The following is a 13,602-nucleotide window of genomic DNA, read 5'->3' on the forward strand; positions in this document are numbered from 1 at the left end:
AGTGGAGGGGTGTCTGGGGAGCAGCATTGGAGGCGATTCTTTTGTTCCAATCTCCACCTCCCGAGGCTGGAGGGACGGGCCCTTTGGGGGCCTGTGCCTGTATCATCTGGGCCACTTGTTCCAGAGGTGAGGCCGCTGTACGGAAACACAAACCGTGTGGCCCCTCTCTCTTGTCTTCCCCAAACCTTCAGTCTCTGGTACTGCATGCTTCCACTTCCAGCTCCTAGCCAGGCCGTGGGTCTGGGGAGACTCCTTCAAATATGGCAGCCAACAGGAACCCTGCAGGAATCTCCGGACCAGCTTCCCAGAGCCTCCCACTGCCGGTAAAGGAGCTAATACCCTCCGCCCTTGTCAGTCCCACCGGGTCCAGTCATGGACTGCTCAGACACTACAGCAGCGCTTCTCAACCTGTGGGTCGCGACCCCTTTGGGGGTCGAACGACCGTCTCACAGGAGTCGCCCGCTTCATAACAGTAGCAAAATGACAGTGATGAAGTAGCAATGACAATAATTTCACGGTTGGGGGCTCAGCACAAGATGAGGAACTGTATCGAAGGGACTCGGCATCGGGAGCTGATCACCGTGAGGAAGAGCGTGCTCGTCATGCGCAGCAAGAATGAAGAAGTGGTTGCATACATGGACGTGCTGTCTCTGTTTTCATCCCTAATTGCAGCCCCGAGCTGGCTGTAGCCGCTGGGAAAGCGCCCTTCCGATTTACAACCCAGTCTTCTTCTGAAGGGAGCCTTCCGCTGTGGCCTTTGGGCATCTTCCAGGGACCTCTTCAGTGAAGACCACTGGTACCGGGTCCATCTTTTGCAAGGGCACCAAGGTGACCCTTCCCACCTTCCCCTTGGCCCATCCTTCCTGAGCAAATGGCACCCATTGGGTATCTATACTCTGCTCACAGGGGGCAAACCATCCAGTCTGCCGGGTGGTTTCACTCTGCTCCTACAGGAGCTTGGAAGTGTCTGTTTCCTTCTGGCATTTCATCTTCGTGCTGCATCCCGTGAACAAGCCTGGGAGACGCTGGCTACTGCGGCCCTGCCCCTGCCCCATTCTGCGGCAGACACAGAGTTCGTGTCCCTGGAGGCAGTGGTCACCCTCAGCGACCACAACACAGACCCAGGTGCGGGTTTGCTGGAGAACTTCCCCTGCCTCCATGCTGTGGCCACGGAGGGAGGTTTTCAGGGACCAGAAAATGCCTTCCTCATTGTCCCCCTTGCCAGCTCTAATCTGCCTGCTTTTGCTGACCCCATTCTGGGTTAGAAAAGGTCCGGCAGGGAGGGGCAGTGGCTACGGTCCTGCAAGGGCTGTCATTCTGAACCCCTCTGCTTCTCAAAAATCAATACTCCTTTTGAGTCTCCGTGAAGAGTGTTTTATAGACTCCCTTCTGAGCAGCCCCAATCTGTAAAAGCCGATATTAACTGATGACCCTTCTCATTCTTACCTTTTTTTTTTTTTTTTAAACAAAATATGTGCCGAGTATCCCTGGTCTCTGCCACCAAGACTTGACTGCACAGAGCTGCTTCTCGGCTTGCAAGGACATGCAGAGCCTCTGTCTGATTTGGACGGAAAAGCCCCACAGTTTGCATACCCGAAGGCCCTGGGGTGTGACAAAGGCCATCAGTGGACACGGTGGCCTTCAAGGAGGAGGCGCTCGAGGGAGGACAGCGCTGGAGGAAGAGCTGGGCCCCAGGCCGCCGCTGTTGTTGTGGGGGGGGGGGGGGGCGCGTCTTTCTTTTCACTGTCGTTCTCCTTACTAAGCACGATGTCCTTCTCCAGGGACCGCTGTCACCATCCTTGCCACGGAGGAGTATTCTGGCCATACTCCTTCCAAGACAGGCCGCTCTGTCTTTCGGCAGGCCGTGGGACTTTCAATATTCTTGGGCCGCACCATCATCTCCCTTTAGTCACACTCTACCGTTCAGTGCATAGGAGGTGATGGAAAACACCATGGCTGGTCAGGGGCAGCTTAGTCCTCAAAGTCACATCCTTGCTTTTCCACACTTTTAAGAGACTGACCCAGTGCAGTGCCTCCTTTGATCTCTTGACCGCTGCTGCCACGAGCACTGCTTGTGGGGCCAAGCAAGACAAAATCCTTGACAATTTCACTGTTCCCCCAGTTCCCATGGCAATGCCTATTGGTCCAGTTGTGAAGATTCTGTTCTTTACATTGAGTCCCTAATCTATCCAGAAGGCCTTAATCCTGTCACCTGGCTTTAGTCCCAAACATCAAGTCGCCTCACAGACAGAAAATACCAGGTTCGCTTTCCCTGTTCTACCTGTCAGCCCCCAGGAGCAGAAAAAGCAATCTCTCTTCAGTGTGAACGTGCAGCTTTCTGAGGCTCTAAAGGTCATGTAACTGAAATTGGAGACCAGAGGCTACAGCATACATGTGAGGCCCCTTGTAGTGGTTTTGTTTGTTTATTTGTTTGTTTGCAGCTGAATTATTGTTGTTGCTCATTACCACGGAGGCACCATTGTCAACAGGACGAACCCCTGCCCAATCCTGCGCCATCATCACCGCCGTGGGTAGTGTGAGCGTACTGTTGTGACTACCATGTTGCTCCGTCTCATGGAGAGCGGGAGACCTTCTGATGGACCACACTTGGTGTTCTTTGTGGGGGCGTGGGCTCTCCTGAGGGCGTGTGCCAATGGAGCTGTCAATAACTAGAAATCAGAGATGTCCAATCAAATTAAAGTTGGAGAGACTTTTCTGGAGACTCTGAGAGCCGGGTAACATCCCTGCCTGGAACCGATGGAGGGGAAGCTGCCGCCTCGTTGGAGCTTCCATCCCTACCCCACTCAGGGTGCCAACAGACGAATGGGCACCTGAGGGGGTGACCTCTTATGTTACTCAACCCCTCCCCATTTCTCCCTCTGAGGAAATGGGAACCTGGCAAGGTGAGGTGGCTTCCCAGGTCACCCAGCACCTGGTGCTCCGTGCTCGCCACGAATCTGCTCTGATCAGGGGTCAGCTCTCCTCATAGCTGACGGCCTCTCTCTGGACAGCCCTCCCTCCCCTCTGCCCCTGTGCATCCGCATAGCCCTGCAGAGTGTCTGCCCCATGCATCGCCTTTGAGTTTCCTGAAAGAGCTGTTTTTGTTTCACTCCTCAAGTTATCTCGATATTGTTGGAGGAAGCAAGTCTCTGGCCTCTGTGTTTAAAATGACTATATATACATATATGTTTAATTGAGAAACACTCTTCAAGAAATAAAGCTTGGCAGCAGGACACGGTGAGTGTAATTGATGGACATTTTCAAAGCGCTACAATGGCAAACTTCTTGCTACTTTCACTTCCTCACGATGAAACGATTACCCGCCAATCAGTGGAGAGCCCCAGTCCTGCACCAGGGACCATGGTGGGAACTCTGCCTTAGTTGGGGTGTGCCAGAAGACAACAACAATAACAACTGGCCCTTTAAGAAGGGGAAGGCAGCACTGATGAGGAGCGGAAAGACAGCCATTCCTTGGGCTGCAGACAGATCAGATTCCCATCCTGGGAGTTAGTGCTGGTCTCCTTCAGGTGGGGATGCGGCGATGAGCAGACAGAAAGGTCTTTGTTTTCACACTTCCTAGCTGGGTGACCCTGAGCAGTGTGTTAAGCTCTCCAGCCTGCAGTGGTTGTGTGCTGTGTCCGTTAACTCATTTTTATTCACTGGCACCGAGTTGATGCCAACTCACGGTGCCCCGCCCCGATAGGAGAGAACAGAACTCCCCGTGTGGGTTTCTGAGACTGTCACTCCTTAGGGGAATAGGGAGCGTCATGCTTCTGCTGCAGAGTGGTTGTTGACTTTGAACTGCTGGTCTTGTGGTTGACAGCCCAAAGCGTAATCCACTACGCCACCAGGGCTCCTCTTGTTGCATCTGTACCATGAGCATATCGGTGTCATCATTGGAGGGCTACGAGCGGTGCTTGTCTTGGGGAGTTTTTCCTGGTGCTCCACGCCTGGTCTCCAACCTCTCTTCCCCATTAGCGCTCAGAGAGGGCACAATCCTTTGATGTCTGGCACACGATTGCACCTGGTTTCATTGGATTGCAAACCCTGAGCCTGTTCTTACGCTTCGAGCCTGAAACTTGGCAGGGTCTTCAGAAATGTCTGTGAAAAGCCCCATCACAGTGGCAGCAACTGTTAATTGCTGTGTTACAGGAGAGCGTGCAAACCTGTGCTTCCCGCTGTATCATCACCGGGGCAACCCAGGAAGCCACCAAAACTCAGAGCAGGCCCATCACGCGGTTCTTGACTTTGCTTCCTGGGCGATTCACAGACTGCCCACCCCCTGCCCCAAGAGAGCCTGGCTCTTTCTTCCTTCCTTCCTTCCTTCCTTCCTTCCTTCCTTCCTTCCTTCCTTCCTTTTTCTTTCTTTTTCTTTCTAAAATCATTTTATTGGGGGCTTGCACAACACTTATCACAATCCATACACACATTCATGGTGTCAAGCATGTCCTTTCTTTTAGTGCCACGTCACTTCTCTCCCCACAGTCTTTACCACCCTGAATCCTCAAGACTGCAGTCGGACTCGGAACCTGTCAAAGTCTCCAGACATCCCCACTGCTATTATCATCTGGCCAAGTCCACCCTTGCTGGAAGGAGGGAACATTGCCACCCTTGAGAGCCATCCAAATGAATAGTCCACAAGCCATGATGGACACGTCACGAGAGAGATGAGAACACACAGCCTAGTGGTCGGGAGGGGCCCTGGCAGTGGAGTGGTCTACAAGGGCAGTTGTGGGAAACCACCAGCCACGCCATGGGAGAAGGACAGAGCTTTCTCCTCTGTTAAGAGTCCAGCAGTGCAAATGCACAGGGGCATCCAATAGGGTCGCGGGGAGTCGGCATGGCCGTCAGTTTGGTTTGGGGTTTGAACAAGAATGCCTTTCATGAAAATAAGTGGGGACACAATGACTCCTCACCTGCTGTGCTGACCAGGCCGAGAAAAGAAAGAGACAAAGAAAGGAGGGACACCGAGTCCAGAAAGTGAGACCCAAGGAAGGTGGGGCAGGAGGGGAAGGAGGATGGTCATGCCTGTGTGTCTCAACTCCCGAGAAGGGACACGACCCTTGGACTGGTCTTGGTTTTGCCCACAAATGACTGATACAAACCCTTCCTTCAACTGGACTTCTCCCAGGAGAGGTGGGAGTGGCCATCACGTAGGCAAGCGTGGGCCTGGGCCTGGGCTGCATGGGTTCATGGGAACCACAAAGAGGAGCCAGAAATGCAAAGGATGCTGGACAGGTCAGGTCATTGAGGAGACGATGGGGGTGGGGTGGCTAGAAAAGCATGGGCCGCCTCAGGGAGGCCCTGGGGGCCTGCGGGGCGGTGACTGCCATCCGTGGGTCTTGCGAGGGCAACCAGGGAGAAGCAGTGGTTCCGTTGGACTGGGCGTTGGGAATGCATAGATGGATCAGAGTGGAAGGGGAAGGGGGCCACATGGAGAGACTAGGACGGATGGCTTATCAATGAAATGACCCTACTAAGAATGTACTCTGTGCAGACTTGGCTTGTAGATTGGCCACTTAGCTTGGCCGCTGCGGTAGAAAAAGCGGCAGGAGTTCTATGTCAGTGTCGGCATTCTCCGGGTCACCTTAGGGTGGCACGAGGGCCCTCGGCACACCAGTTTCGGCATCTGTGCAAAGTGGGTGGGAGCTAGACCTGACTTGCCTATCCAGCCAGATTGTTGCAATGAGATGCAATGAGACCTTTCACCCAATCACGCCCCACCTCGACAGCCACCCATGGAGCCCCTAGGGTTTCCACCAGGAGCAGAAGCAAGGAGAGTTCCAATCCGACAGTGCAAACATGGCTCTATCAGGAGAGAGGACAGCAGAGTAATGACTGGAGATGTCTGAGCACTGCCTTTGGAAATGCTCTCTTGGCCCCTAAATGGCTGGTAATTGTAGCTTTTCTCTCTTTTCATTAACTGTTAAAAGGATAAAATCTCGATACTGACACTGGGCACCTCTTGTGGGACAGGAAGTCTGGATGGGAGTGCTCCGGCTGAAGCTGGCACTTGGGCCTGAATGCCGGGTAGCACCAGGCTGTCCCTCCTCTGCTCTCTAAGCTGTCTGACCGAACTAAGACCCCACCCTCAGCTTGAAGGTGGGCCTTTCACGTCCCAGCGCCAGGGGCATGTAAGAGTGGACCCAGCTTGTCCCGGCTGCGTCCTCCCTGATGGCGTCCGTCTGTCCAGTGCCCACGAGGAGGGAGGAGTCCAGAGTCCCTCTTCCAGGTTGACATTGGTTTAAGGACACTTGGCTGTCGGCGTGCTCAGTCCTACACTTTCTGCCCGGCTGGTGGGCAGGTGAGTTGCTAGGAGCCTGACAGGAAGATTAGGAGGAGGCAAACAGGCCAGTCCCAGGGCCCTGTTTACTCTCCCACGGCGGTCGCTGGTGAGCAAGAGAATGCTCGAGGAAGCTAAAGATAAGGTTCATCGGCACTAGAAGTGGGCTGCTTCCAGAGCTCACTGGCCACCGTTATTAAACCCTGAAAATGTCTTTCCACGAAGGGGGAAGAGCATGTGGGGTTTTCTTTTCTTTTTCTCCCCATTGTTGAATTCCCTCTGAAAATCAGGCCTTTCCAGAAAATGATTCGGACTTCTCTGTCAACATAATTAGTCTGGGGTCCCGCCGCCCGCCCGGTAGTAAAGATGCCTTTAGAAAAGCAGGAGGGAGATTAAATGATTGCATTAGCAGAGCGAGCAGCATATGATAAAGTTTTATGAGCCCTGCTTCCAAGAAAGGGGCTCTGAAAAGAGAAGCGTTATTACCCTGGTCCCAGGACTCCAGGGAATGCAGTCTCCCAGATGCAACCTGCTTCTTTCTGTTTGTCAAGAGAAGCCAGGCGACGAATCGTGGTGGTGTGACAGCCATGGGCTCAAAAGCCACCCCAACCGGAGGAGTCCAGCCCAACTCAGGAGTGCTGGTCCGGGGGTTCCCGGTCTACGCTCTTGGAAGCAGATCACCAGACCTTTCCTCCTCGAGGTACCTCAGGGTGGACCTAGCCGCCAGCCAAGTGCATTCGCCGTGTGCTTCCTCTAGGGCAGTGGTTCTCAACCTTCCTCGTGCCACGACCCTTTCATACAGTTCCTCATAGTGTGGTGACCCGCCAACCATAAAATTATTTTCCTTGCTACTTCATCCCTGTCATTTGGCTTCTGTCATGAATCGGGCGACCCTGTGAAAAGGTTGTTCAACCCCCACGGGGATTGCGACCCACAAGTTGAGAACCTCTGCTCTCGGGAAGCTCAGTGTCAAATGCTGCCCTTATGGCAGGAGAGATTTTCCATGAAATCAACTTCGTTGAGATATGCTCTACAGACCATCACGTGCAGATCTGCATCATACCGTTTGATGGGATTTGCAAAATGTATACATCTGGAGAGCCCCAACTAGATCAAGAATGAAACCAAGCCATCGCCCCCGGCAAGTTCCCTCCTGTGCCTTGGCAGTCACACACACACACACACACACACACACACACACACACACACACACACACACACCTGTACACATCCTCGGGTCTGCTGTGGCAAGGAGAGAAACTGGAGTGACAATAGCTAGGTGCCAGCCCTGTTCTGGGGTTGGAGGGAGATCTCCACTTACTCAGTGCCCGTCATATGCCAGCTCAGGTCAGGTCCCAAATCTCTAGGCCACTGTCTGGAAGGTGTCGGGGTCTGATGCCATCTGTGCAGGATGGCATGCAGGCATGGCTTGGCAGGAGCGGAAAGGTCCAGGGAGATCGTAGGCAGCCCAGCAGGGGTCAGGGTGGCCAGAGCTGACACCAGCAGGCCCAGTCCTGTTGTGAGCCGGGAAGAGGTCCCTGGCTGGAGGGCCTGGAGGATTCTTTCCAGGAAGGCTCAGAGAGGAGAGAAGCCTGGGATGGGAGGATCCGGTTGTTTCCATAATTATTGCATAATATAGCATATGTTGCATTAACATACATTATTTACTAAATAAATGCAGGTTTAAAAACAAAATGTCCAGCTATGCTCTAGCTGCCCTTTTGCTTTTGAAAATGGCCTTGGTGCCTCTCAGCCTTGGCCCACTCTCCGGGGCTTTGGGGAGTCCTGAGAATGAATGTTTGCCAAGCCTCTAATGACAGGGCCCCATTAGAGTGCACGGCTGGATTCCTGGAACCACCGGCTAGATCAAGACGTGGAGCCGGGGAATGAGTTTGATGTGCTCTCTGCCAAGCAGGGACACGTGTCCCCAGCGGCAGCGGCTCCCAGAGGGGCCAGGCGGATGGGGGAGATGCGGCAAGGCCATGACGGCGGCATCACCCACAGCACCTCCCCTCCACCCCCCACCATCCCTGTTTCAGCAGCTCAGAAATCCCCGTGGCCACCACACCCCCAGGGTGGACTGCGAGGACACTACAGCATGCAGGCAGCGGTGAGTGGGAGGAGACCTGGGAAAACGGGGCCAGAGTTGAGCACTTAGTGCATGCAAGGCACAGGGAGGAGAGGGCAGTCACGCACTGGCCCCTCCCCCCTAACTCAGTAAGCAGAGTGGCTAGGCAACACCTTGTCATGTCCTGGTGGCACGAAGGGTTAAGCATTCAGCTGCTAACTGAACGGTTGACAGTTTTTAAAATTTTCTTCCCAAAGTGTTCTGTATTTATTTCTTAAACAGTTTTATTGACATATAATTCATGTACCATACAATTTAATGGCTTAAATATATTAGAGAGAGTTGTGCAATTATTACCACAATCAAGTTTAGACATTCTTTCTTCATTCTTGTGCCCATTACTATTAGTTCTCCAACAACCCCTGCCATCCATTTAAGGAACTATTCATCTAGTGACTCTCTCTCTAGATTGACCTATCCAAGATTTCATATAGAGAAAATCATGCAGCCCTACCCCACCCCACCCCACCAATGACAACAACACGAAGCACAGGAAAACCTACCTCCAAGAGTAAACAGAAGATAACAGAATCTAGGATGGATTCAAATGGGTCAAAGGGAAAGCAAATGATAACGTTAAATTTTAACCTCCCGTACATACTCGTGTATAAGCCTAGTTTTTCAGCACATTTTTACTGCCATTTCTGTGGTGCAATTAGGTGCCTTGGTTGATATTTAGGTCAGCTTACACTCAAGTGTAAATGGTAACTGCAGCAAGCCATTCTGTCTGAGGGCCAAACTATTCACGTCCCTGGTCAACAGTCTAAAGGGATTCAAGGAGGGACTCTGCAAATGGATTTGGAGTTTTCCCTGCCATCTATAGCCTTCTGCAAACTGGGTGCTCAGAGTTTATGCTCTAATACAACTCTCTCCTCTGACCTTGGATTTTATTATTCGCAGTCCTTGAATTGCTCAAGCTGGTGTGCTGCAAGGTGAACAGTTAGAACCTACACAGCAACTCGATAGTCAAAATTACCGCCTAGGAAACCCCATGGGGCAGTTCCGTTTTGTTGCATGGAGACACTGTGAGTTGGAATCAACTCCCTGGCACTGGACGGCAGCCTCATATAATGAATCTGAGGCAAAGGGGACCCTCCCAGAGGACCTTGGAGAACCCTCAAGCCGAGCAAAGGAGGTCCCGGACCAAGAGATGTGTAGGCTGAAACCTGAGTGACAGAGAGGGAGTGACCAGTGGGAGGGGAGGGGTAGGGTGGCGTGTGGAAGGGCAGGACATCCTGGAGCCACAGTCCACTCCGGCCCTGGGACTAGAGAAGGCCTTTGGGAACAGTGAGCTTGTGGACTGGGACACTGAGGAGGACCATGAGAACAAACAGGGTGGAAGGCATTGCATGCCAACCTCAGAACACAGGTCAGAGGGCAAGAATGGCCAGTGGATAGAGAACCACCCAGCATGATTCTCTGGAAATCACACTCCCAGAAGCATCACTGATCTACCACTGGGAGCAGGAACTTCCTCCTCAAATTCTCACGCCAGATAACAAAGTTGTAAAGCTGGCCGCTGACCTTGTCGACACATTTACCATGCAGTGGTTGATTGACAGATGGGCTTTGGGGCTGGGTTAATTGTCAACAGTAATGGGCGTTTTCCCCATCAGACTAAGAATGGGGTTATCAGCACACCGTGTTACCCGAGTCCTGCCCTTTGGGCTGAAAGCCACAGAGGACACAGTCCTAGCGACGTGGGCCCGGCCCTCCAGCGGGGTGGGCTTCACCTGTCTCAGCGGAGGCACGATGACTGATGACCTGCCTTCAGTAATCAGCTCAACTCGGCTCCAGCAAATTCCCAAAGTCAGATTAGGGGGTGAGATCATTGGCTGAGGACTTTGGATGACAGCTCACTGATGTCCAAACAACAGGAAAGCTTTGTCCTTAAAAATCCTTTCCAGGAACACATTGGGGGTGAGCGCAGACTCGGGGTGACCTGTGGGGTGCTGACTCAACAGAGTAGGTGAGATGAACAGCCCCTCAAATATACAGGGTGAGAAGCTCCCCGGGATATTGCAAAAGACAGGGCTTGCTCTGCAGGTAGGTGCAGGTAAGGAGATGTAAAACTCCTTAGGAGTTTGGCCCTGGGATCTGCCCCACACCCCACTGAGGAAGGGTGGTGCACTGTCCACAGGGCCAGTTGTTCCCGGGCAACAGCTCCTGTTTGGTCGCCCACAGGAAGGCAACAGTGATCCGCTCAGGTGGTATAGGCTGTCAGGATGAAGGGTAAGTCTGCTTCAATGGCTCCCTCTCTTCCCTGGGCAGACACGCGGCACCCCAGGAGGATTCAGTGCCTGAGCTCAGAGGACTGGAAGGAGGCCAGACTTTGCGATGATCATCATTATCAAAACGTTTGTCTTATTTTATTCTTCAGAATTTTCAGAAGCAGCTTCCACCGGGCAACTAACAAATGAGAAGTGTGACCTTCTTGAAAGACAATGCTGACAAACAAGGGGGTGCTCAGAAAAGGGCTTAGTAAGCAGATCCTGTATAGGAAGGAACCCTGGCTTAGTGGTGAAGAGTTGGGCTTCAATGTTCAAGGTCAGCAGTTCGAAACCACCAGCCTCTCAGAGGGAGAAAGACAGAGCTCTCTACTCCTGTAAAGAGCTATAGTCTCTGAAACCCCCAGGGGCAGCTCTACCCTTCCCTGGGGGGTCACCATGAGTCAGCATCAACTCATGGCGGTGTGTTAGTGGTCTGGGTCCCCTCATCAGCAGATCTGTGTCCCCAATGCTGGGGCAAATTGAGGATGTTTCCCCCATGCCACTGGCACCGCTGGCTCCCTGACCCGGAACTAGAAGCAGCCCCTTGCCATCTTGCGCACCAGGTTGTTGGGGGAGGCCTGGGCTGTCGGGTGACCTTCTGGTTGAAGCCGCTCTGTTTGTTGCCCTCTCACTTTACCGTCCACGGAAAACCACCTGGACTGTGGTCTGTCTGGGGGTGACCGAATCAGGAACTGGCTGGCAGCCTGCCTTGTTGATTTGGAACTCACTGGAAGGCAATGCTTCATAAAACTCCACTCAAAGGTTCTTGTCCGGGCTGGAGCCGCCTAAGGCTGGGACAGCAGATGCTGCTTCTTGTCATGGGGCTAAGGGTGGTGTTGACAAGCTCCTCCCAATGCAACTTTGGGTGCCTGATCCACGGGCAGCTTGAAATCCATGGTTACCCCCTCTGGTTCTGGGGGAGGCCTCTGCCAGGGAGTTTCCTTTCCTTCAGGTGGCCAGGAGGTGGTGGTGGGAAGAGGGGGCTGCTTCCTCCTCTTCCTCCCAGGGAGCCTCAGCTTCCTCTGCACTTCTCTGTGTGGATTCCTGAGACCCCCACTCTCACCCCTGCTTTCCAGGACAACACCGAACCCCAGAAGGGAGACATTTAAAGCTGGGGTTGTCCTGGGGACAGGAAAGCCAGAGACCCCAGTCTCTTAGCTACTGCTACACTAATGATGCTTAGTCCTGATACTGTTGTGCTTGAAGATGTGCGCATGCCTTCTCTCCTGCAGGCTCTAACCAGTGCAGGAGCACAAGGGGGTGCCCCTCCACTGACTCACTGCCATCGAGTCGATTCTGACTCAAAACAGCCCAAAAGGGCAGAAGGGAACCACCCTTCTGGGTTCCCAAGACTGTAACTCTTTACATAAAAGAAAGCCCTGTCTTTCTCCCGAGGAGCAAGCAGCTGGGGGTTCTGAACTGTGGACCTTGCAGTCAGTCACCCAACACATAACCACCAGGCTCCAGGAAGGGTATCAGAGCAGCCATGATGTTACCCATAGCACTGGTGACCTGAAGGACTTGCACGGGAGCCTCTTCTACTGGGCTCCGCAGTGTGATTTACACATTCAGCTACTGGGCCCTTTAGGCAGACCCCCCCCCCCCCACCAAGGAATGAAGACAAAAGGCAAGAAGGGCCATCAGCCCCAGATGAAGTCTCACCGGCCTAAGGGAACATTGACTCCACAAGCCCTTGCTCCCGCCAGTGACCTTGCCCCTGGCAAACATGGCTCAATGGAGCTGCCTGTTCAACTGGATCTCATGCAGGCAGCGGCTAGCTAGGCCCTCTGCCCCTTCAGGGGTAGAAAAAAGACCTGGACAAGGGAATTCCCATTCTACTCGCTGCTGGGCACGGGGAGAGGGAGTGGCAATGCCAGGAGAAGGGAGCTATGTCCCACTGCTGCCCAGTCAGTTCTGACGCACTGGGACCCTACAGGAGCACATGCATGTGCCTTCAATGGCGGTGGAGTGCCTGGGCGGGGCCATCAGGTAGGAGCAAGGCCCACTGACGGCTTCTGAAAATTGAGCTTCACACCCAGCGGGGAGCACAGTCCTGGCCGCATGTGTGTGGGGCCACCCAGCCTCAGAGCCAACTCCACTGGCTTGGCTTCTTCCAGGCCAGTAACATGTTACTTGGGAGCACCTCCTGGGTACCAGGCACTCTGAGAGGGACCGTTCGTTATTATTAATTTGAAGTGAGTGCACCTTCTGGCGAGGGACTCGAACATCACAACAACAACAAAACCCCACGGCGTCCAGAGCGACCCTGTAGGGCAAAGTCGAACTTCCCTTCGCAGTTCTGAGACTTTTTTTCATCGTTTATTAGGGGCTCATGCAACATTTATCGCAATTCGTCCATCCATCCATTGTGTCAAGCATTTTTGTACATTCGTTCCCCTCACCATTCTCAAAACATTTGCTCTCCACTTAAGCCCCTGGCATCAGCTCCTCATTTTTATTCCCCTCTCCCTCATGAACCCTTGATAATTTATAAATTATTATTTTGTCCTATCTTGCACTGTCTGACGTCTCCCTTCACCCACTTTTCTGTTGTCCGTCCCCCAGGGAGGATGTTATATATAGATCCTTGTAATCGGTTCCCCCTTTCCACCCCATCCTCCCTCCACCCTCCCAGTATCACCACTCACACCACTGGTCTTGAAGGGATCATCCACCCTGGATTCCCTGTGTTTACAGTTCCCATCTGTACCCGTGTACATCCTCTGATCTAGCCAGATTTGTCAGGTAGAATTGGGATCATGATAGTGGGTGAGGGGTAAGAGGAGGAAGAAGCATTTAAGAACTAGAGGAAAATTGTATGTTTCAGCGTTGCTACATTGCACCCTGACTGGCTCATCTCCTCCCCGAGACCCTTCTGTAAGGGGATGTTGAGTGGCCTACAAATGGGCTTTGGGTCTCCA

The 13,602-nt window shown here is 53.1% G+C and overlaps 1 protein-coding gene across 1 annotated transcript in view; it reads left to right on the forward strand.

Moving 5' to 3' along the window:
• Window positions 1-536: 536 nt before the first annotated feature.
• Window positions 537-13,602, forward strand: part of ST8SIA3 (ST8 alpha-N-acetyl-neuraminide alpha-2,8-sialyltransferase 3) — a 194,091-nt gene continuing 181,025 nt past the window's right edge. The window contains 4 exon segments of the mRNA XM_004703008.3: window positions 537-685; window positions 773-828; window positions 1,066-1,125; window positions 2,885-2,903. Coding sequence (XP_004703065.2) covers window positions 537-685; window positions 773-828; window positions 1,066-1,125; window positions 2,885-2,903 — 284 coding nt within the window.

The sequence above is a fragment of the Echinops telfairi genome, unplaced genomic scaffold (genome assembly GCF_000313985.2).
Source record: "Echinops telfairi isolate 266 unplaced genomic scaffold, ASM31398v2 ScPeMD7_7400;HRSCAF=8409, whole genome shotgun sequence".
NCBI classification, from domain to species: domain Eukaryota; kingdom Metazoa; phylum Chordata; class Mammalia; order Afrosoricida; family Tenrecidae; genus Echinops; species Echinops telfairi.